This window comes from Octopus bimaculoides, chromosome 13 (genome assembly GCF_046866305.1).
Source record: "Octopus bimaculoides isolate indiv1 chromosome 13, ASM4686630v1, whole genome shotgun sequence".
Lineage (NCBI taxonomy): Eukaryota > Metazoa > Mollusca > Cephalopoda > Octopoda > Octopodidae > Octopus > Octopus bimaculoides.
In genome coordinates this window covers 55,595,456-55,618,760 of record NC_142940.1, presented here as the reverse complement: position 1 = coordinate 55,618,760, position 23,305 = coordinate 55,595,456, and the positions used below count along the sequence as shown (strand labels likewise).

Below are 23,305 nucleotides of genomic sequence, written 5' to 3'. Positions count from 1 at the left end.
AGCAAGGACGTGTCGAGCTGTCTCTCCATCTTTTCGAACTCTGGGGACAGCTCACATCAACATTCCAACATCTCAGCAACCATGCTCTCTCACAGAAGGCGTCTCAACAACCAAGATTAAGGATGCCTATTTTCCTACATAAATAAATATTGTTGTGTTGATAGTTCGGAGTTCTGCGTTCCGTTTATTCAGAATTTAATATAGGAAAGCAGGTATACACCTAATGGTGTATAACCACTTACCTATAGAGCCATTTAAATTGGTTGGAAACGATAGAGGATGTTCCAAGTGGAGTAGCTGTAGCTTGTCATCTGGAGAGCCCAAAACTGGGGAGGCAGCACAACATACACCACATAGGGGTGAGGTGACAGGACGTTGTTTTTAGTCAGGATTGTTAACCCCAATATCACCACAGAGTGTTTGGAAGGTAGTAGCGAACTGCAACAGGTGTCAGTCCAACCCTGCACCAAGTGCACACAAAACAGGAAAATTCGGGTGGAGGAAGACTAGAAAGAGGCTAACAACTGATGTGAAGCACTATCGAGGAAAGGTATACTTTTCAATGGTCGACTGTGGGCCAGGGTGGGTGGCTATATGGGAAAAGATCAGGGCAGAGACTGCAGCCGAAATCACAGAAATGCTGAATATACGGTGTTCTTGGAAAGTGGGTGCTATACAGAAGCTATTGATGGACAATAGTACAGATTTCACTCATAGCAGCTGGAGGAGATGCTTGAAAGGTGAGAGATAAGATGCTTCTTCAGGGCTGCATACAGACCCAGTGGAATCAAGATTGTGAAGCGGCACCATCGTACAATGAAAACTATGGCTGAAAGGGGACAACTCTCTCCTTTGGAGGCAGCCTTCTGGTACAACATATCACCCAAGTGAGGCAAACTAAAGAATTGGTCTCACAAAGAGTTATATTCCAGTACAAATGGAGACACCCAAATGTAATGCCGCAGCAGCCAGATGTGAAAGGGGTCATATCTGTGCAGGTCAGAGATGAAATGTGGTTGAATCCCCTGAAAGCTTTGTTGCACGACGCAGTGGGAGAAAGGGTAACCTCAATCATTACTCTAAATAATGTATTGGTGGATGGAATGCTGCATCACATTTGGGACAGGGTGATTAGCTCGTTGTGAACCTGGAGAGATTTCAAAGGGAACAGTGATTTTTAGGTCAGCCGAGTGTGTACAGGAAGGATGAGTGACTAGAAGGAAGACGAAATGATATCATGTCAAGAAGTGGTGGGTTCAAATCAGCCTCTTTCTTACAAGTCAGTTGCAAGGAATGGACATATGCTGGGAGTGATCTGACGCTTGGAGGAATTGTCCCTGACTGCATCTCGAGCTAAGAGCAGCCTTTATTTGTGTCTTAGAACAACAACTTCAACACCAAGTGTTTCAATTGGTTGCACATCTCAAGATGTGTGCTGATGGAAGAGCAAAACCTCCTGAAATATGGCATATATGCCCATTACCCATTTTTTCCGTAATCAATCTCATTGTTTCTTTACCTCTGATGTCTCGGATATAAAAGGTTGTAACAAAACCAGTGCGGGTTATAATTTCTATAGAAAGTCTGTAGAGATGACCTTAACACACAATTTAAGAGCGCTACTAAGACAGTAGCACACGGTATTGACTTATAAAATCGTTTAATATATTTTGTAGTATACGCCGTATGTAAACAAACAAGTTAGTTTTCGAAGCGCTGAAATGTATGGTGGAACAAGTAGAAAGATAAATCTTATTCAACGCATAGATACTGAACAGTATAGATATAAAGGATAAAATCCATTTTTCTTTTTAAAAGCAGAAAAATTTGTCGGCAGCCAGCCGTATAAAGAAATACCGTGTCCCTACAAGTTATAAATATTTACATACCAGCTTCTAGGAATATGTTTGATATGTAAATTGATGTACCTTTAGTAGAAAGTGGGTTATACATCTTTAGATTGTATACCTGACTTTCTACTATAAAATTAAAGAAATAGACGGAACGCTGAACTCCAAACTAAACAACATTTATTTATGTGATAAAACATACATATCTTTAGTTATACATCTTTAGAGGTGAGAATAACAAGCTGTCGAGTATAAGGCGAGAAAGAGAATGAATTGAGCGGGAAACGCTTGCTTTATTAATTCTATGCATGCGCAGGCGTTACTACATACCCAATAATGTTACACCACTATATGTAGTGGCTATTTAAACAATGAGTTCGTGGATAGTTAAGGGGTTAAATGGGTGCTGATGAAGGAGCCAAATCTTTCGAAATATGACATACGACAAGTGCTAGCTTTAACTTCTATAAAAAAAATCTGGGCGATCTATGACTTTTGTTCCATTCAGCTACGGAAGCTGCGCCTCCACCCCACCCCCATTTACCGCAAGATGTGAGAGGGAGCAAGGGAGTCACAGACAGTGACGTCCCAGGTGAGACATCTACCTCTTACCCGGGGGACAAAGGATGAAAGCATCTGGTCTCTTCCCTTCACTTCTGGGGAATTCCACCGGCTCCAGAACTGAGGGGGTATTAACCCAAGCCAGGGTCCGCTTAATGATTATGTTTAGCTCAGTGTGACGAGCGAAGCGACCAGCATTTAGGCAGCAAGGCAGACCGTGAAGACCTGTGGGGTTAAGGTGATGAGCGAAACGACTAGCATTAAGACGGCAAAACAAACAATGAAGGGCTGTGGGCTTGAGGGGCCTACCACAGCGATATCTGTCCCCAACCATCAAATCTACGTTTACAAAACAAACACATTTTAAAAAAATAACAACAAAAGCTATATAACGTAGTCAGCACCTAGAACATAAACAAAAAAGTACAGGATAGGGGAGGTGTTGCTCAGGACTTAACAACATAGAACAAATATTATAAAAAATATATATATATATATTTACCATTTTGTTGGCGAGAAAGATCATGTATATACATCAGGGACGTTTATATGAATAACAGTTGATAAACAACTTCGTTTACTTTCAGTTCAAAAACCCACCAATGAACTACCGTGATGATGACGTATGGCAATTCGATCTTCTTGAAGAAAATAAGAAATAATTTTATTCTGGAGACAAATAGGGATCTATTCTGGAGGAAAATAGGGATCTATTCTGGAGAAAAATCATTTCCTTAACTTTCAATACATCTCAACGCTTCTAAAACAAACTTTGTTTACTTTCATCGTAATTTGAATTTATATAAATTAATGTCTTTATGGCTAAAAATAACAGGAAATAGATATATTCGCATAAACTTCTTGTTTATACTAAGTTATATATTGTTTTATAACTGAAAAGCAGAAACAAAACAGGACATCTGAGATTCCTCAATAACAGATTTGTGTTGGACGGCAGTAACAAAAATGAGTTTTAAGAAATCGATGAAATAATATAAAAGGAATGCATGCACGTTCCCTTAATTATCCACCACACCAGGGGATGCTAATTATTCCTCTCGAAAAAAAAAAAAGCATTATTGCATGCAACTGCTAAAGTGCTATAACAGCCAAGTGTCTTAGACAGAAAGTTACTTCAAATGAAATTAAAAAAAAAAAAAAATTTTTATTTTAATTTTTTTATTCTGCAACACTAAAGTTAAACAATGGCAATTTTCATTTTGGAAACAGAAAATGATAACCCTGCTTCGATTTAAACAATAACGAAAACAAAAATAACAAGAATGTAGATTTTAGTCAAAGAGCATACTCCCTGTATTTGGAAGTGACAGTTGAAGAGAGCGCGGAGAAATTCGTAAACTTACGACGGTTTTAAACTTTCAAACTTCTCCACAAACATATCGAAGAAAGCTGTAATAAATGAGTGCATATGCATTTTGGCTTCTCATATATGGTGTGGAATAAACCTGTACAAGATGCCCGGTCACAAAACATAAACATAAAATGATTTTAGATTTAGTCACAGATATGCTGAAGAAAGAGAAAATAAATTACGACAAGCACCTTTGCTTTCTTATTTAAATGCTGGATGGGATGAATAAATAAATAAAAAAAAGACGGTGGAGATGGAGTATATGTAATCTGGGTATACCCCCACTTTTAAATTTTGTTTTTTTTACGGAATCCTATGTTTCAGACCATGGAGAATCCGATTCTGGAAAAAAAAAATTTCAAAAATCTCAATTTCAAAATTTCGACCCCCCCCCCCGGTTTTTATATAGATCCACAGGGTAAACCTAACCCTAACTCAAACCCTAACCCTAACCCTAACCCTGACCCTAACCCTAAACCTAACCCTAACACTAGTTTTGTGAGATTTGGCTGTTATTTCTAGCATGTAAATAGCCTGCTTGGTGGTGGGGGGGGGGGATTGAAATTTTTCAAAAATTTTTTTTTCAGAATCGGAATCTCCATAGCCTAAAACGTGGGATTCCGTAAAAAAAATTAATAAATAAGGTGGGGAAAGGTTCAGATTACATATAGTCCATCTCTACCAAAAAGACGATTATTTTTAGCTTTTATATTTATCAACATAATGCCGAAGAAATATGAAATATATCGCTGCAAACGCTTGTTTCCTCAGTTATACAGAGGGTGTATATTTAAATAAATTTAATTTCTTTGTGTAGATTGATTGGTTTGTGCTGACCTTTGTCTTAAGTAAAGATTTTTATTTTCATCATCATCATCATCGTTTAACGTCCGTTTCCCATGCTAGCATGGGTTGGGCGGTTCGACCGGGGTCTGGGAAGCCAGGAGGCTGCACCAGGCTACAGTCTGATCTGGCAGTGTTTCTACAGCTGGGTGCCCTTCCTAATGCCAACCACTCCATGAGTGTAGTGGGTACTTTTTATGTGCCACCTGCACAGGGGCCAGAGGAGGCTGGCAACAGCCATGATCGGTTGGTGCTTTTTATCTACCACCAGCACGGAAACCAGTCAAAGTGGCGCTGGCATAGGCCACGTTCAGATGGTGCTTTTACATGCCACCGGCATGGGTATCGCATCTACAATTTCCATTTGATTTTCATTTATAACATATAAACATGTACATATTTTAGAACAGTCATTTTATAAGATTTTAAAATTAGCAAACATTTATTTACATGAAATGAAATTACCAGAGAACTTTCATCTAATTCTTCCAATCCTTCAGTTAAAACTAGCGAAATCATTGTGGAGACTTTTTTTTTAATACAGCAACTGGTCGCATGCCACAAGGTTTAATAGAACCTACTGAAGCAAGCCAGAACACTCGCAGTATTACCATGGGCGAAAGGTATTAGGAAAGCCAAGCGCCTTCACGGGTAGCACCCGACACCTTGGTAAAGTGAGCTGCCGACGTTGACAAGAGCTTTGTGGTTAGTAGCCCAGTCCCTCCGGTTATCTCAAACACCACGGTTTGGAAGAGACAGTTTACTGTCAAGTCCCAATACTTCAGGGTTTTCTTCTGTTTGGCTACAGAAGCAGTGATCCTTCCATTAACTGTAGCATCCAGGATGTGAGTGGGAGCAAAAGAGTTGCAGACTGTGGCATCCCAAATAAGGCACCTACCTTTAACCCAGAGACAGAGGGTAAGACCATCTGGTCTCTTTCCATCACTTCTGGATAATCCCAATGGCTCCAGAAATGAGGGGATATTAATTTGAGCCAGAGCCTGCTTAATGATTAGGTTTAGCTCTGTGTGATAAGAAAAGTGACCAACATTTAGGCAGCAAGACAGACCTATGGGGTCAAGGGGCCTACTGCAGCAACGTCTCAGTTCCCTACAGACATCAGCTCCCACTCTGAGTGCGATGGAGATGTAGAGTTCATCATTATCAGTTAGAGGTCTGCTGACACAGATCACATGTAGCTATAAGTTTGACATGTACACATATAGCAGGCTCTTCTATGCAATTGATCCTACCATATCTCTATCGAACGGATAAGATTTAAATAGCAACAGCTGGCAGTTGGCGGGATATATCGAACAATTATGTGACAAGCAGATATTATTGAAATAGAGAAAGCTGCGTGTGGCGAGTTTATGTGTGAACTGAAATGAATTTTACAGTCTGTATTTATAGATTTTATGGATCTTTTCTGTTTGGCAGCACTTCTTTACATACACATGCACACATGCACTCACACTCCCGCTAACAACCTAGCAATTATGTTTAAACATATAAATGCTATGACCTAAAATTATATCAGTTGTTTACTTTATTCATACTTGTGTTCTCCAGTTTGTGTTTCTGCCAGCCTTATCACACTCTGTGTCATGCTGAATCCCGCTGCGAACTATATTAAGAGTACGTGTGTCTGTGGAGTGCTCGGCCACTTGCACATTTAATTTCATGAGCAAGCTCTTCTGTTGGTCAGGTCAGTTGGAACCTTCATTGTCCTAGCCATCTGAGCGCCAGTTATTGTATGTGTGTGTGTGCAGGGGGGTCCATCTGTACTAAAGATAAGTCTCAAAATGGAAGTGTTATCTCTATTTTTAGCAGATTGGGAGACCCTGTAGAGCAATGGTTCTCAAATGGGGTCCATATAAGATTTACTTACTCTACTCTTTTACTTGTTTCAGTCATTTGACTGCGGCCATGCTGGAGCACCGCCTTCAGTCGAGCAAGTTGACCCCAGGACTTATTCTTTGTAAGTTATGGGTACATAAACACACCAGCATCGGTTGTCAAGCGATGTTGGGGGGACGAATATGGACATACAAACATATACACATACATACATATATATATATACATATATACGACGGGCTTCTTTCAGTTTCCGTCTACCAAATCCACTCACAAGGCTTTGGTCAGCCTGAGGCTATAGTAGAAGACAGCTGCCCAAGGTGCCATGCAGTGGGAATGAACCCGGAACCATGTGGTTGGTAAGCAAGCTACTTACCACACAGCCACTCCTGTGCCTGTTAAAATTTCAGTGCAATAAATTGATTATATTTCTACAATACACAAAATAATCTTTTTTTTTTATACAAAACAATCTTTTTTTTATACAATTCCTAATATGAAACTACAATAGGATTTTTTAACCATTGAATGGCTAGAAGGTTCCATCCAAGTAAAGTTGGAATGAAAGGGGTCCATAGATTAAAAATGGTTGAGAAACTCTGATACAGAAGGTTCCTAACTGTCTGAAATAAGTCCTGTCTGTAGTTATTATTATGTTTAGCCTCAAGTGAGTCAACAACTTGTAGCTTATAATAATAGCATGCTTTCTATTTTTTCTAATTTTTTTATTGGACAATCACATTATTGTGAACGTGATTGCAACACTCTTAACCACTATGCCACATGATTTCATAAGAATCAACAAAGGCTATATAGAGAGAATATCCTGTATGTAGTTATTGAAAGCTGAATCAGGAAGATTATTCTAAAATTAACATATTTATTTTCACTGCTTGTTTAACAGGAATCATTGAAATGAACAGAGTCTAGATAACTTCAATATAAACATATCAGAGATATATTTAAGCATTATCTCTCTTATCTACTTTTGTGTGTTTATATACACGAAAGAGAGAAACAGATATATGAGGATTGCATGTTTGAAAAATATACATATATTATCTCCTGTAGAAGATATGCAATGGAAATAGAATATGAATTGTTAGTGATTTGTACTTTAATAGCCAGGATAAAATGACATAGCCTTCAGTTGTATTAAAGCAAACTCTGGTGAGAATTTTGAAGGGAAGCTTGTTTATAAAAAAAAAAAAACTAAAAACATAAAAGAATGTTGCAATGTTCCAGAAAGTTCTGTCAGAATCAGCATTTTGGCAAGGAAATAACCATGTCTTTCAAGTTGGCATTCTCGCTGTCACTTCTACTTAACACCTGTTTTCCATGATGGCTTCACAGAATCCTGCAAGCCACAAGGTTACACTAAGCGCCACTGTCTGCTAACACAAACCATATTATAGTGTGTACTGGGTGTTTTTTTTCTTCTCATGGCACTGGGACTTGTGAAGTTGCCAGGTAACTTGCAAGACAAAAAACAAAACCAAATACACACTTTAATTGATTGAAATAAATGTCAAAAGGTGTATTTACTTATATGTACTTTAGTACGTGCGGTTGTTATAGTACCATATATGATAATATTGACTAAAAGCAAGACCTCATATAGAGAGAAATGCCAGAGGGTCAATTCTAAAGAAAATCTGCAACCATATTTTATTATTGCTCTTGATTCCTTTCTCAAAGTTCTTCCTAATATTTCATCCTTTCTTCTTTGTTACTATTTCATTGGATTTCTCTTGATAGTATCACAAGGGATCAACGCATTGTTCCCTGTCCATCTTATCTCTATGTACCTGTTGTTATTTGTTGTGGTTCATTATGTCCAGGTGGGTAGGAGAGTCCAATTAAATCCAGTTGGATTGTGCCTTCTTTAGGTAAATCTGTGATCAGAAAGAATGGTAAAATATTACATTAAGGTAAGAGGAAGGAAAGAATTGTTATGCAGAACTCTATATTGAAGGTAAGTGAAATTGAATGCTAGCAGATCCAGTGTTGTGCATATAATAAAGATACATTCTGGTGAGGGCAAAGATAAAAAGCTAAGAGGTATGCATTGGATATATATTGTTCAGTATATTGAAAGGTATTCACTCCAGAGGGAGAGTGAATGCTAGCAGAAGACTATCTTTACCAGTTTGTACTATTTTTACCATTTGTTATGTAGCTAAATTTTTAGATTGAATCAAATGAAATTAAATGTCCTTGTCTCACCTCGACTAATTGTTCATCTTTCCTCACTATTTTTGCCTATACCTTCTGACTCAAAGGGAAGCCACCATTAGCCGCTTTTTGAACATGGCAATCACACAACCACAACTCAAACTGCTGTACTAACTGGAATTTTGGTGGTACACTTATTTGAGTTCTCAGAATACATACATATTAGTTTGAGTCATCTTGAGCTAAGTTTTCATATCTTTTTCATGTATATACATGAATATGAAAACATATTAATAGATAATACAAAATATATACGGAGAAATGCAACAAAGGTGAGATGGAATTCTGGTTGCTTACTACAGCTGTATATTTATCACAAGCAAAGTCTTTATTCACTATCAGTCTATCTGTGATTCAAGTACACTTCTTGTCCTTTGGTCGGCCCGAGGCTCAAGTAGAAGACACTTGCCCAAGTTGCTACACAGTGGGACTGAACCCGGAACCATGTGGTTGGTAAGCAAGCTACTTACCACACAGCCACTCCTGCGCCTATTAAGTTTACATTTTCTTTTAACTCTCGAATCACAGAAATCATTTAAATAATTATTAGATGTGTTAGTTATGTTTGCATTATTGTTCATGTGTTGTTTAGATATAATTTTTCTGGCACTTTTATTTATTTGAATATTATTATAAAGAAAAAAAAAAAAAGAGAACTGTGAAGTGATTAGATCCTGGATTCTCAACCAGAAATTGAAACCTCAGCCTGAATGTTTCTGCCAGCATTTTTTCCTATTGTTGTGAGGATTTGCACTTGGAAATTTATGAGAGTTATCTATCAACTTCCTCAATATCTAAGGGGAAACTCTGCTCAATTCAGATAAACCTATTCATTTCCATTATTTTATTGACTGAGTTTTAACTTTAGAGCAGGTATAAATTCAAATTCTCTTGGAGTTTAACAGATAGTTCCTTCTTCACTCTTAGACAGTGTCCTTCTGTATTCGAGCACACACTTTTCTTGTGCTTGTAAATCTTACCATTATTAACATCATCATCGTTCCATATGAAAACAGTTGATTGCTACAAGCTTCTGTGCATTATACTCCCAACTGAATGTAGTTGTGAGAAATTGTTAAGGCTGAATGAAATTTGTGATCATTCATTTTTCCTTCATCAATTTACTTTGGTACGTTTCTTACTGTTTCATGCCGCTTTCACTAAACCTATCATTAATACTGTCATTTTCGTTAGACTAAAATTTTCCTGGTGTTGCCCAAGTCTGATAACTGAAACAAAAAGTAGCTGATAAAAGAAATAGACGGGACATAGAAATTCCTGTAAGGCGATCACAGTTGTTTCCCCTTAACCTTTTTATTTTCTGTTAATTATCTTCCTGTGACATAAGTGGGCGGGGGCGAATAGTATCACTTCGCTAGTTTAGTAATGCTGTGACGTAAAACAAATATGTAATAGTAGTAGAGAACATTTAACTGTGGCAATTATCTTTATTCGTCTCATGTAACAGAAGCACACAATACTGAATAAATGAACAAAGCGAAGTAGTCAAAACGAGGCGATTACTTAGACATAAATTAACTTTTTGACATTATTTCAAAGTGAAAAATAAAATTTTAAAAATGTTTTACAAACGGGAACTTCTGATTAACGACTCGCACGGACTAAATTTTATATAAAGATAGTATTCCACTACACCTAGTATTGAGAATGCTTTTCTTTTTAATTTAATTACTATTGAGATCAGCACGACCCCAAAATGTATGTATGTATGTTATTACCATCTTCCCCATTTCTTTTTTTTTTTTGATAGGACTGAAAACACGATAAATTAATTTTTTCTTTTTCACTTGAAGTAAATTAACTTTTGCAAGTTTGGGAAATAAAATAAGTTGAAAAGTTGCGAAGTATATAATGCGAAGTATATAATGACGTGTTGAGAGGTGTGGACGAGATCTTAAAATTTTACTTCCTTCCGTACGGAAATTACTTTCAGTTTGATCGCACAGTTGTTGGTGACTAAGAAGTTTTCCACTCACCTCTACAGACCAGACGTTATATTGTAAGGTAAATAGTGTAAATTCGTTTCCTATTCGTCATTCTATCTAAGAATTAGTGCATTATTAGAGTTAATCTCAGTATCGACTTGTATTTCAAAGTGATTGAAATAAAAACAGCGCATTTTCGTTTCCAGGGGAAAATGCCGAACAGATTCGAAACGGATTCTACATGTTTAAAAACCTTGTGTGAAGGTAATAATCACCAAGAAAACACTAAATATGAAGAAAATGTTTTGAGTATTTGCTCTGACATGTTCAATTTGAAGATTTCCTCTTCTGAAGATGAAAATGTCTCAGTCTCAGATAAATGTGATGTGTGTGTTGTGGTATTTACGAGTCCAGTTAATGCTAAGCAACATTTTGAAGGTAAGAAACACAAGAAAAAAGTTGAAAGTCAATCTGAAGCAATCTTTCCAAACAGGACACCTGAAAATCCTTTCGCTGACTGTCAAACACCGGTAAACTTACCTGTAAATAACGAATATAAATGTGATGTATGTAACGTGGCATTTACTAGCCATGTTATTGCTAAGCAACATTTTGAAGGTAAGAGACATCAGAAAAATGTTAAAAGCCAACCTATAGCAGTCGTTTCAAACAGTCTACCTGATAATTATTCCCAAGGTTTTCACACCCAGGAAAATATGCCTGTAATAAATCAAGACAAATGCGAGTTGTGTGATGTCAAATTTACAAGTGCCACTCAAACTGCCGATCATTTGAAAGGTAAAATTCACATGAAAAATTTTAATACAGTGTCTGCTCTTAGAAAGAATATTAAATTAGAGTGTGATATATGTGGTGTTGTATTTGCTGGAATAGTTGATGCTGATGCACACTTTACTGGTCGGAAACATCTAAGAGCTACTGAAAACAGAACTATCTTACCGAGATTAATTGCTGAGTTAGCTTCTCCTCAGAAACTTCCCTCTGTTGCAGCTGAAAATCACCAAGTTGGAGATAAGTGCGAGATATGTGATGTAGTGTTTACTAGTAGAATTATTGCTAAGCAACATTTTGAAGGTAAGAAACACAAGAAAAAAGTTTTAAATGAATCAGTCAATTCAAAAGCTACACTTGAAACTTCTGGTGTTTTCACTCCAACAGATATATCTTCAAAAAATCAACATAAATGTGATGCATGTAATGTAGTTTTAGCAAGTGCTGCTAATGCTACCAATCATTTGAAATGCGAAAATCATTTGGAAACTATCTCTAATGATTTCGTTCGTCATTCTACTGGCAAAGAATTCAATATTAACGACAATTACAACAAAAGCTATTCAAAGAATATTTAAGAAAGAAATACAAGATATTGTTAATCATATATGTGAAATGTTTAGGAAATAATATCAGTTGATGCATAAATGTTGATAAAACACAGATGTATTGATACATGAAAATGTTGACAAAGTATAGATATTGATACTTAAAATGTTGACAAAATAGTTCTTACATTATGTTGACAAACAGATATTAATATGCAGAATTTCGATAAAATAACATTAGTGATGTTGATTGAAATTATGATATTGGCCCACAAATTTGGGATATTGATACAAAGTGCTGACAAAATAGTGATGATGACATATTGGTCAATAGAGATATTAACCCATGGTATGTGGGCAAATAGTATTAAAGGTAGTTCTGATTCATGGAATGTGGGAAAACAGTGATATTAACATGAAATATTCTCAGAATAATAATATTGAAAAGATTATTATTGCATTCTGTTGGTTTATTAATGCTGGATGTACTGGTTCCAATATGGAGTTTCATCATTGTCTCAGTCCTTTGTTGTTTAACACATAGAAGAATGGATTAAACCACTGATATTTGTTCTTGTTGCATATTTTGTGATGTTGCTTTGTTGCTGGATGCCTCTTCTTATCACCAAGCTTTTGAAATAAAAATATTTCATAAAACTCATCATTTGTACATTGTTCTCATAGATTCTTTTAGAGTTCATTGTAATCTACAAAGCTTACATGGCACACAAGGCACTGGTAACATTGACATATTAAAGAGAAACAAAAATGTAGGTGATTCATCTGTTAATATAATGACATTATTGAGATAGCAAGCTGGCAGAATTGTTAGCACGTCAGGAAAAATTCTTAGTGGCATTTCATCTATCTTTATGTTCAGTGTTCAAATTCCACCAAGTTTGACTTTGCCTTTCATCTTTTCAGAGTCAATAAGTGAAGTACCAGTTGCGCACTGAGGTTGATGTAATTGACTTACCCCTTCTTCTGAATTTGCTGGTCTTTTGCCAAAATTTAAAACCAATATAATGACATCACTAGAATATAGAAGTCGCAGTTTCAATCTAGACACTTCAATAGGAACATTGGTACAAGATACACTAAAGAAGAAATAATTTTTAGATGTGTTGAACTTCTTGATTGCAAGCAGCTCACTGTATGATTTGAGCACACCATGCACACTTGCTTCTTAGCCTATTTGCTCTTACTTTTATGCACTCATACAGGATGTTTGGGTTAAATTTGACAGTTTGCATAAAAGGAGAAGAAAACAATATCTCATCCAAAAAGAAAAGTATTTCTTAAAATCAAAATGTGTCAACTAGATTCTAGCTGGTAGATAACAGTTTACTCAAGGTAGCTACTCTAAGCTACTACAATGGTCTCATGACTGCCCCAGAACCTGGTGCATGCACACCTCACTGTGTCCCTGGGAAGATCTTTGGAAACCTCAATCTTGGCCTCCAGTTCAAGTCTTAGTATTGCAGGCAGTGTGATTGGTGTCCTTCTCAACCACACCCCACACAGGGGAATTAGGTGACCAGAAACTGAGGCTGATCAAGTCATAGAAATTCTCTAACAACCATTTCTGACTCTTTCCAGAGCTATGGCATGGATCTGAATCTTGCTGCCACACATATGGCCTTCCAGCAGCAACCCTCTTCAATCAGAGTTTCATCAAAACATCCAGCTGCTTCACATAGCCTTTTAAATTGAGCCCAAGACCCTGCTTAAAGCTGTGGGACAACTTGATGTTGCCCTTACTAGAGACATACCCAAAGGCCACCACAACAGCTTTGTAGTCTCTGTTGCAGCTGTCCATGTGACGTCTTTCAGCCTTCAGTGTTCACAGAGAATTGAGCAGCAGTCAAGATGTTGACATTTTGATACTTGATGCAAATTATCATTAGACAGATAGCTCTTTGCCAATGTTCAGATGGCTTCCAGTCTCCCATGTCATCTAACATTTTCTCATCTACAACTTTAATCTTTATGCTCTCCAATGCTGTTGACTGTTCATCAATATGTTGAGCTGTTCCTGAAAAAAAAAAAGAGACATAAACAAATTGTCAGATTTAGCCTGGCCACCCTGTATGTCTTTGCAACACTGTGTTGGTTTGGTCATGTGATGCAGATGGATGCTGACAGCTCCATAAAGAAGTGCTGATCTCTCAAAGCAGATGGAACACGTGGAAGACTCAGGAAGACATGAAATGAAGTAGAGAAGAATGACCTCAGGATGCTGAACCTTTCAGGTGAGATGATAAACGAGCAAGATGCCTGGTGCCTTGCTGTACTCAAGAAGACTCATACTCTGTAGCAGAAGTGTTAAGAACAGTCCCTTTGATGGTGCAAAGCAATTGTGGTGGTGCCACCAAAAAGCACTTGTGCAGTGCCATGTTAAAGCGCCCAGCACACTCTGTAAAGTCGTTGGCATTAGGAAGGGCCTTCAGCCATAGAAACCATACCAAACCAGACTAGAGTCTGGTGCAGCTCCCCAGCTTTCCACCTCTGGTCAAATTGTCCAACCCATGCCAGCATGGACAACAGACATTGAACAATGATGATGATGATTCTTTATCTTTGTAGTCTGCTTTTTCTGGCACAAACATCTTCGTTTTTACCAGTTGCTACATTGTTGCTACAAAAGCTACACTATCTATGTGTCTGCATGAGGTAACAGCTTTCATATTATTCGTAAATCACTGGCTATTGCAGAAACAGAAATTCATTCTACTGTGGATAAGGTTTGTTAAAACCATTTTTTGAATCAGTCGATTTTTCTCCTTGCATCGTGGTTGTTTTGATGTCCTTTCTGTTTCCCTTTTGAACTGACCGAATCTCAAATAAATGACATGGACTTAAAAATGATACAGGCTTTATCAGTAACATATTATACAACTAATTACAGAGGCATCAAGCTGTTAGATCAGGTTATGAAAGTTACGGAGAGGGTCATAGCCCAACTAATTAGGGAGCGAATCAATTTAGATGAGATGCAGTTTGGGTTCATGCCAGGTAAAAGCACTACTGATGCCATATTTCTAGTAAGACAGCTGCAGGAGAAATATCTAGCCAAGGATAAACCTCTGTACCTGGCTTTCGTTGACATGGAGAAAGCCTTTGACAGGGTCCCCCGATCCCTTATCTGGTGGTCAATGAGGAAACTTGGGATAGAAGAATGGTTAGTGAGAGCTGTGCGAGCCATGTACAGAGATGCTGCCAGTAAGGTGAGGGTTGGAAATGAGTACAGCAGTGAATTCCGGGTAGAGGTAGGGGTCCACCAAGGTTCCGTCCTCAGCCCCCTCCTATTTATCATAGTCCTCCAGGCAATCACAGAGGAGTTCAAGACAGGTTGCTAAAACTAAAATCCTAATAAGTAGGAAGGTAGATAAAACACAAACCCCTTCAGGTAGATGGCCCTGCTCAGTATGTAGAAAAGGAGTAGGTAGTAACTCTATAAGATGTACCCAGTGCAAGCTATGGACACATAAGAGGTGCAGCAATATCAAAGGCAGGTTAACTAGGAAGTTAGTTTTTGTATGTGGCAAATGTTCAGGTGCAATAAAGACTGTAAACAAACAGGAAACAACTTCCATCTCATTCCAGGGTGAAAAACTAGAGGTAGTCGATAGCTTCCGCTATCTGGGCGACCAAGTTAGTAGTGGGGGTGGGTGCGCTGAAAGTGTAGCTGCTAGAATAAGAATAGCCTGGGCAAAGTTTAGAGAGCTCTTACCTCTGCTGGCGACAAAGGGACTCTCACTCAGAGTAAAAGGCAGACTGTATGACGCATGTGTACGAACAGCCATGCTACATGGCAGTGAACCATGAGCTGTAACTGCTGAGGACATGCGTAAGCTCGCAAGGAATGAAGCCAGTATGCTCCGTTGGATGTGTAATGTCAATGTGAATACCCGTCAGAGTGTAAGTATCTTGAGAGAAAAGCTGAACTTCAGAAGCATCAGTTGTGGTGTGCAAGAGAGACGATTGCGCTGGTATGGATATGTGGTGAGAATGGATGAGGATAGCTGCGTGAAAAAGTGCCACACCCTAACAGTTGAGGGAACCCGTGGAAGAGGTAAGCCCAGGAAGACCTGGGCTGAGGTGGTGAGGCAAGACCATCGTACATTGGGCCTCACTGAGGCGATGACTACTGACCGAGACCTTTGGAGGTGTGCTGTGCGTGAGAAGACCCGGCAAGCCAAGTGAGATCGTTGCCAGTGCCCCTGGACTGGCTCTTGTGCAGGTGGCACATAAGATGCACCATTTTGAGCGTGGCCGTTGCCAGTACCGCCTGACTGGCCTTCGTAGGATTTTCGAGCGAGATCGTTGCCAGTGCCCCTGGACTGGCTTGTGCAGGTGGCACATAAAAGACACCATTTCGAGCGTGGCCGTTGCCAGTATCGCCTGACTGGCCTCGTGCGGGTGATACGTAAAAGCACCCACTACACTCTCGGAGTGGTTGGCGTTAGGAAGGGCATCCAGCTGTAGAAACTCTGCCAAATTTAGATTGGAGCCTGGTGTTGCCATCCGGTTTCACCAATCCTCAGTCAAATCGTCCAACCCATACTAGCATGGAAAGCGGACGTTAAACGATGATGATGATGATGATGATGATATTAAATGTGTGTGACAGGAATTTGGGGAATTATCGTTAATGGTAATTGATTTAATTACTCTTGGGTATGAGTATAAAAACTATCTCTCTCTGCTAAGCCATATTGAGCCTGAGTGACAGAGTAGGTTCATCAAACCAGTGTGATCTCAAGTTCAAATTCATAGCCTTTACTTCAGACTGTGGTTAGTGGAGAGAACATGCAGAGGCCCTCGTACTGCAGTGGACGGAACATAGGTGATCCAATCCAATCCAATTCAATGAACTGATACAAAGTATATTTCTAATGCTTATTTTATTGACCCATAGAACGATGAAAAGTAGAGTTGATTATCACAGGATTTCAACTCAGAACTGAAATATGAAACTAATAAGAACAAATTACATGGTCATGTCCAATTATTGTTTGCACTATCAATGCCATGTTTGTTTTGTAATAATTATTTCTTATTTAGGTATAAGGCCAACAATTTTGTGGATAAAGAGTAATATGATCCCATCAGCCTCAGTTTGACCTGACTGAGAGGTTATTTTATTAACCATGGAGTGATAAAAGATAAAGTTAACTTCGTCAGAATTTGAACTCAGGATGTGCAGAGTTGGAAGAAATACAGGAAGGCTTCCCCCCCCCCCCATAACCATAATAATTCTGTCAATCCACTTCCTTTTTTGTAATTCTTTTGCCTGTGGCCATGCTGGAGCACCACCTTTAGTTGAACAAATTGACCCCAGGACTTATTCTTTGTAAGCCTAGTATTTATTCTATTGGAATCTGTTGCCGAACTGCTAGGTTATGGGGACGCGAACACACCAACATCGGTTGTCAAGCAATGGTGGTGGGGACAAACACACACACACACACACACACACACACACACACACATATATATGCCATGCTTCTTTTAGTTTCCGCCTACCAAATCCACCCAGAAGGCTTTGATCAGCCTGAGGCTATTGTAGAAGACACTTGCTCAAGGTCTCAATCAGTGGGAGTGAACCCAGAACCATGTGTTTGGAAAGCAAGCTTCTTACCACACAGCCACACCAAGTTTTGTTCTAATACTTTTTTGAGCAACCACATACATGACTGAATTCAGTTGCAAAAGCGTAAGTCATATTATTTGTCTTTGCAAGACATAAAGAAAGAAAATACAGAAGACTGAAGAACGTTAGAGCACCATTTCTGATGTTTTGCCATTTCTGCCAATGCTATGTCGTGGCACTCCGTCAGTTACGACGACAAGGGTTCCAGCTGATCCGATCGACGGAGCAGCCTGCTCGTGAAATTAACGTGCAAGTGGCTGTGAGCACTCCACAGACACGTGTACCCTTAATGTAGTTCTCAGGAAGATTCAACGTGACATGGAGTGTGACAAGGCTGGCCCTTTGAAATACAGGTACAACAGAAACAGGAAGAGAGAGTGAGAGAAAGTTGTGATGAAAGAGTACAGCAGAGTTCGCAACTCCACTTCCCTGCTGGAGCCTCATGTAGCTTTAAGTGTTTTCACTCAATAAACACTCACAACACCCAGTCTGGGAATTGAAACCATGATCCTACGAGTCCGCTGCTCTAACCATTGGGCCATTGTGTCTCCACATTGTTATTATTAGGGATATAGAGAAAGCAGTACGGTAGCAGCATTGTTAGAGCATCTGAAAAATGCCCGTTGACATGTGTTCCTGTTCTTTATGCACTGAGTTCAAGTCTTGCCAGGGCCATCTTTGTCTTTCATCCTTCTGCGATCAATAATATCAAGTATCAATCAAGTTCTGGGACCAAATCCTCTTGTTTTCAATACTGCTAACCTTAAACCTAAATCAGAAATCAGTTAATAAAATAAAAGCAAAAAAGAAGAAAACTACGAAGATCTAATTCAGAGTGGTGAGATGTGTAGATTTATTTTTCAAATTCCGCCGAGGTTGACTTTGCCTTTCATCCTTTCGGGGTCGATAAATTAAGTACCAGTTGCGTGCTGGGGGCGATCTAATCGACTGGTCCCCTCACCAAAAATTTCGGTCCTTGTGCCTAGAATAAAAAAGAATATTTTGGTAATTTTGGTTAAACAAAATTCGAGAAAAATCACATCTAGCAACCAAACACGGGCAGAATTTAACAAGTATATTCAAACTCTAGTGAAAAAGAAATCAAAGCCTAAGAAATATTTTAGAAATTAGATATATATGATGTGGAAAAAAGGCGAACTTATGACAAATTTCTCTGACTAATTATTGCAAAATCGTAAATAGAAAAGCAAGGGAGTGAATTCATGCAAAAACCATATATGTGAGTTCTCTCCCTTAACAAGAAAACTGAACAATATACACAGTTGATTTTCATGTAGTCATCAGGTAAGAATGGTTTAAAATCAGTAATTTTTAAGTGAGACAAAACCGTACATGGGAAGATCTTTACCTTCTAGCAAAACCGAAAGAAATAATTAGAAATTATATTGAAATAGAAGACAAATCAGAGAATAAATCAACGAGTTCGTGCAACTGATCGAAGAATTGATGAAATAACATATGAAAGAGAATTCGGTGAAAGTAATTAATTAAAACGAAGACATTTTGGAATTGTCTTTAAAACATTATTACTTATCGTATATTCTTACCCCGTAAACTGCAACATTAATTAATTGCCATTGAATTGGGTCCATAAGAGTTACCTGAAACAGTCTCCTGAAGAGCTACTCACTGTACAGATGATATACGGTCACCAGTTAGCCATCTCACGCTGACGGTCACCAGTTAGCCATCTCACGCTGACGGTCACCAGTTAGCCATCTCACGCTGACGGTCACCAGTTAGCCATCTCACGCTGACGCTTCAACATTTTCCGAAGAGGAATGGATCTGCTTCTACTCAGACTCTATTTATTTATTTATTGTCTTGCTTTGAGATGAGGCTGGCTTATTTCGGGAAACACCCCTTGTTGCTGTGTCTGAAGGATACGCTATGGCTATAGTTCAGCGTTGATAAACTGGATATTGAAATAATCACGAATACACATAAAGCATTAATTCTCGACTTTGGTCGAGAAATCTGAACCCACAAAATATATTTGACGTAGCGATGGCTACTTATAAGAACTGTGGTGTGTGCGTACGAGTAGATGTAATCGCCTTACCTCGGTTTTCCTTTCCTCGACTGCGAGTCTGTCTTGCGGTATCCAATCCTTGAAGCTTGCCCCGACCCAAAGTACACCAGGAATAGCAGCTGCTTCTCCCAAACCTAGACCGTCGCTTAACACGTCTTGTCCTGACCACAGCCCCGTTCGAAAAGGGCACGAATCCCGATCGAGGCTCCCTCTGCCCTTTACCCCCTTCCGGTCAGCCTCCCCAGACACTGACGTCATACCACACGCCACCCTGATCTTAAAGATCACGTTCAACCCTACTCCAATTCGAAGTCCGCCATCCAACCGGGCGGGCGCCTTACACGTCGAGATTTTCTCAAGCTAGGTGGCTCGTTTCCATCGCACTCTTCATCCGACGAAGTGGCTATCCTGCGCAGATCCAGCACGTGACGCGGCATTCCATCCACAGATACATTGTTTCTGGAATTGACCGCTGTCACTGTTCCCCTGCCCCATTGTGATGTGCAGCGTGCCTTCGGCGGCTTGACCCAAACTTCCTCCCCTACTTTCACGCCGGTGGGTCCCTTCTCTTCCTCGCAGAACTCTGGCGTCTTACTGGGATGCCTCCATTCATATTTGAACACCGCTCTGTGCGGCACAGACTCTTCCGCTTGTCCGGATCGGGGAGACATATTGTACCAGTAGACCGCTTCCAGGGGCGAAATGTGTCCCCTTTCAGCCATGGCCTTGATCGTCCGATGGTGCCTCTCAACGATTCCGTTGCCACTCGGTCTATACGCCGCTCTAAATAATCGTCGCACCTTCCATCGGTCAAGCATCTCTCCCAACGCTTCCGAACGAAACGCCGCCCCGTTGTCCATTAGCAGTTCTTCCACAGGACCCCTCTCCAAGAATATCCCGTTCAGAATGCGGGCAATCTCATCGGCAATGCCTGTCCTCAGCTCCCTCCAAATGGCATCTGTCACATTTCGCGACCACTTTCTTAACGTTTCTCCTAGTGACGTCAGCATCAGCCATTTTCGCCAGATACAGGGTCCTAAGTGGTGCATAGCGTGTAGCTCCTTCATTTCGGAGTCACCCAGCCGACACACTGCCGCTATCCCTTTCCTTGCTTCCTCCGGTTCCTCCAGCCACGCCTTTTTCACCCTGGTCAGTGCGTCCGCCCTGTTTCTTTCCGAAGGCACGAAAACCACGTTCAGCTTCAGTCCAAACTCGGCGATCAGCTCTCCCAGAACTCCTAGGCGGCGTTTCACCAACATCTCCGCGGCACCTTTCGTCCGGACTCTCTTCTCGCTGGTAATTACTGTTCCTACCCAGCCGACCACGGTGGCCGAATCCGTCCGGATCTCGATCGAGCGCAATCCCCATCTCAGGGCCAAGTTCACCCCTTTCAGCACCGCATCTAGTTCGGCGACATTGATGTGGTTGAAGTCGTCCGCTTTCCGTAGCCAGGCCGCATCCTCCACCTCAGCACCTTCGATCTCCAACACAACCCCTATCGCTATACTGCTAGCATCACACCAAACCGTCCCGCACTCCGTCTTGGGCACATACCAGTTTCCTCTAACCGGGTCTTCCGCTCTCGTTCTCTCCAGGATTTCTCGCATCATCGCCACCGTCGCCTCTCCTACCTTGTCACTCCAACTCTCCCCCTCTGCTCGTCTCTTGATGTAACTACATGCAACGCGCAACCAACCAGCGATCGGATAGTGTCCGATCAACTTCCCACAAACCGAGAACAACTCTCTCCTGCTGACGCTGGAACTCAGCTCTGGGATCTCGTTTCCTCTCCGGAATACCAGCTCGCCCGATCTGTCTTTTTGTAGCTTCAGCCCCAGCGCAGCTGCCCCCACCATCGACTCAGGCGGCTTCGGAATCAGCCCGAACCTCTCCAGGTGTCTCACTACCTCGGTGGCTTGCACTACAGTCTCGTCAACCAAAATGTCGTCGATGTAGGAACTGGTGGCCTTCCTTATCCTCTCCTCTTTCCCTAGGATGGACTTGAGCACCATCGCCATAATTTTCGGAGCGGAATTCAGCCCGAAACCCAGCCTGGTTAAACAGTACGTCCGGCCCTTGTACCGCACCAGCTGGTATCGCCACAGCTTGTCACTCACACGGAGCTGCAAATATGCCGACTTGAAGTCGACGATCGTCGCTGCCTTGGTCGACTGTCTCCATACACGTAACGTCTCACCGCAAACGTCCGTTGCCTCGCCTCCCGTGTGGCACGATATATGGTCGTTCAGTTCCCTAAAGTCCAGCACCGGTCTGACTTTTCCTTTCGTCGGCTGCACCACCGCCATCAGAGGCAGCACTCCACTCACCACCTCCTCTTTCCACGGGACAAGGACTCCTTCCTTGATCCATCTCTCTACCTCCTCGTCGAACTCGACGCCGGCGTGACCTTTCAACGTATGCTGGTAGCAGCTCACCCTGTTCTTTAGTAGTGGGGGCTCGTCCTTCCATCGCCACTCTATCGTCCACCTCCGACCATCAAACGCCGCCTGAAAATCTTTGTCTTCGATGGTGTAAGCGGCGCTGTCCTCGACGGAGCTCTGCTCTCCCTGGCGGTCCCGACTCACGGCGCACGATGCCCCCACGCTTCCGAACGTGACCTCATCTCCTGCAATCCTAACGCCACCAAGACGGTTGATGGCGTCCATCCCCAACACGACATCAACCCCGTCTATCACATAGTCGATCACGATCACCCGTAGCCTCAGCGCCGCGCTCGGTAACGCTATCTCCAGACTGGAGCTACCCCTGCAACGGATCTCTCTACCGTCGACCGCCCGGACGCTACTCGTCCCATCCCATTTCTTCGCCACCCTTGGCATCACGAGGGTAGTCGTGTAACCCGTGTCCACGAGGGCCTTGAACTTCTTCCCCTCGACCTCGACTTCGACCACGGGCAGCGCCTCTACTTGGTTGCGGGGAAAGTTTGAGAGGCAGCAACTTCCCCGCGGTCGTTTCCCTGGTCGCAATCACGGGCGATGTGCCTAGTCTTCCTGCATCAATAGCAGACGGGCCCCGATTCGGCGCATTCCCTCGCCATGTGCGGCCTCTGACATTTGAAACACCGGCCCGAGAACGGCCGCTGTCGTTGCTCGGTAGGCTTCCTCACGCCGTTCTCAGGCTGTCGTCTGTCGGAACGCGCCTCTTCCGACGTGCTGTGTCAACACGCGAGCTTGCGCTACTAGCTCGCTGAGCGCCATCTTTCTCCCGCCAGGCAACTGCTGCAATCGGATCCCTACGTCGTCGGGGAATCCATTTACAAACGCCAGCCGCGCCGCTCTGTCCAGGCCTTCTCCCGTAAACCCAGCCAGCGTGGCCAGTCTTCGCACTTCCGCCGCGTACTCATCCACCTGTTCTTCCCCCCCCCCCCATCTAATCGTTCCTAGTTTTACGAAGGCAGAGTACTCGCTCTCCGTATACGCTTCTCTCAGCCTCCGTTCGACGTTCTCTGCACTTAATCTTTCTTCCTCGTCCATTTCTAGGTAGAGGGTCAGGGCGCTCCCTTCCAAGTATAGAGCCATGAGACTCGCCACATCACTTATTCCTTGCAGCTTGGCAACGAGCCTAATTT

General features: G+C 41.3%; 2 protein-coding genes across 8 annotated transcripts in view; one reads left to right on the top strand and one right to left on the bottom strand.

The window, feature by feature from the left end:
* LOC128249302 (uncharacterized) overlaps window positions 1-3,064 on the bottom strand; it is a 52,293-nt gene extending 49,229 nt beyond the window's left edge. The window contains exon 1 of one of the 2 annotated variants that reach the window (XM_089361847.1): window positions 2,914-3,064. In XM_089361847.1, the coding sequence (XP_089217973.1) occupies window positions 2,914-2,937 (24 nt within the window). In that variant the 5' untranslated portion in view covers window positions 2,938-3,064. The remainder of the gene's footprint in view (window positions 1-2,913) is intronic. The other variant, XM_089361846.1, reaches the window with a different exon arrangement.
* Window positions 3,065-6,181: 3,117 nt separating this feature from the next.
* On the top strand, window positions 6,182-12,668 carry LOC106882670 (zinc finger protein 346). 6 transcript variants are annotated; one of them, XM_052972490.2, is made up of 3 exons: window positions 6,182-6,334; window positions 10,676-10,746; window positions 10,874-12,668. In XM_052972490.2, exon 3 carries the CDS (start codon window positions 10,880-10,882, stop codon window positions 12,035-12,037), a length of 1,158 nt encoding a protein of 385 aa, XP_052828450.1. In that variant the 5' UTR covers window positions 6,182-6,334; window positions 10,676-10,746; window positions 10,874-10,879; the 3' UTR covers window positions 12,038-12,668. The 6 variants fall into 6 exon arrangements, with proteins under 6 accessions (XP_052828450.1, XP_052828449.1, XP_052828451.1 ...); XM_089361849.1 differs by lacking the exon at window positions 6,182-6,334 and adding an exon at window positions 9,785-10,440; XM_089361850.1 differs by lacking the exon at window positions 6,182-6,334 and adding an exon at window positions 9,785-10,444.
* The last annotated feature ends 10,637 nt before the right edge of the window (window positions 12,669-23,305 follow it).

Bases quoted from the DNA above. Each gene is read 5' to 3' on its own strand.
- LOC106882670 (XM_052972490.2), top strand. From the start codon at position 10,880: ATGCCGAACAGATTCGAAACGGATTCTACATGTTTAAAAACCTTGTGT.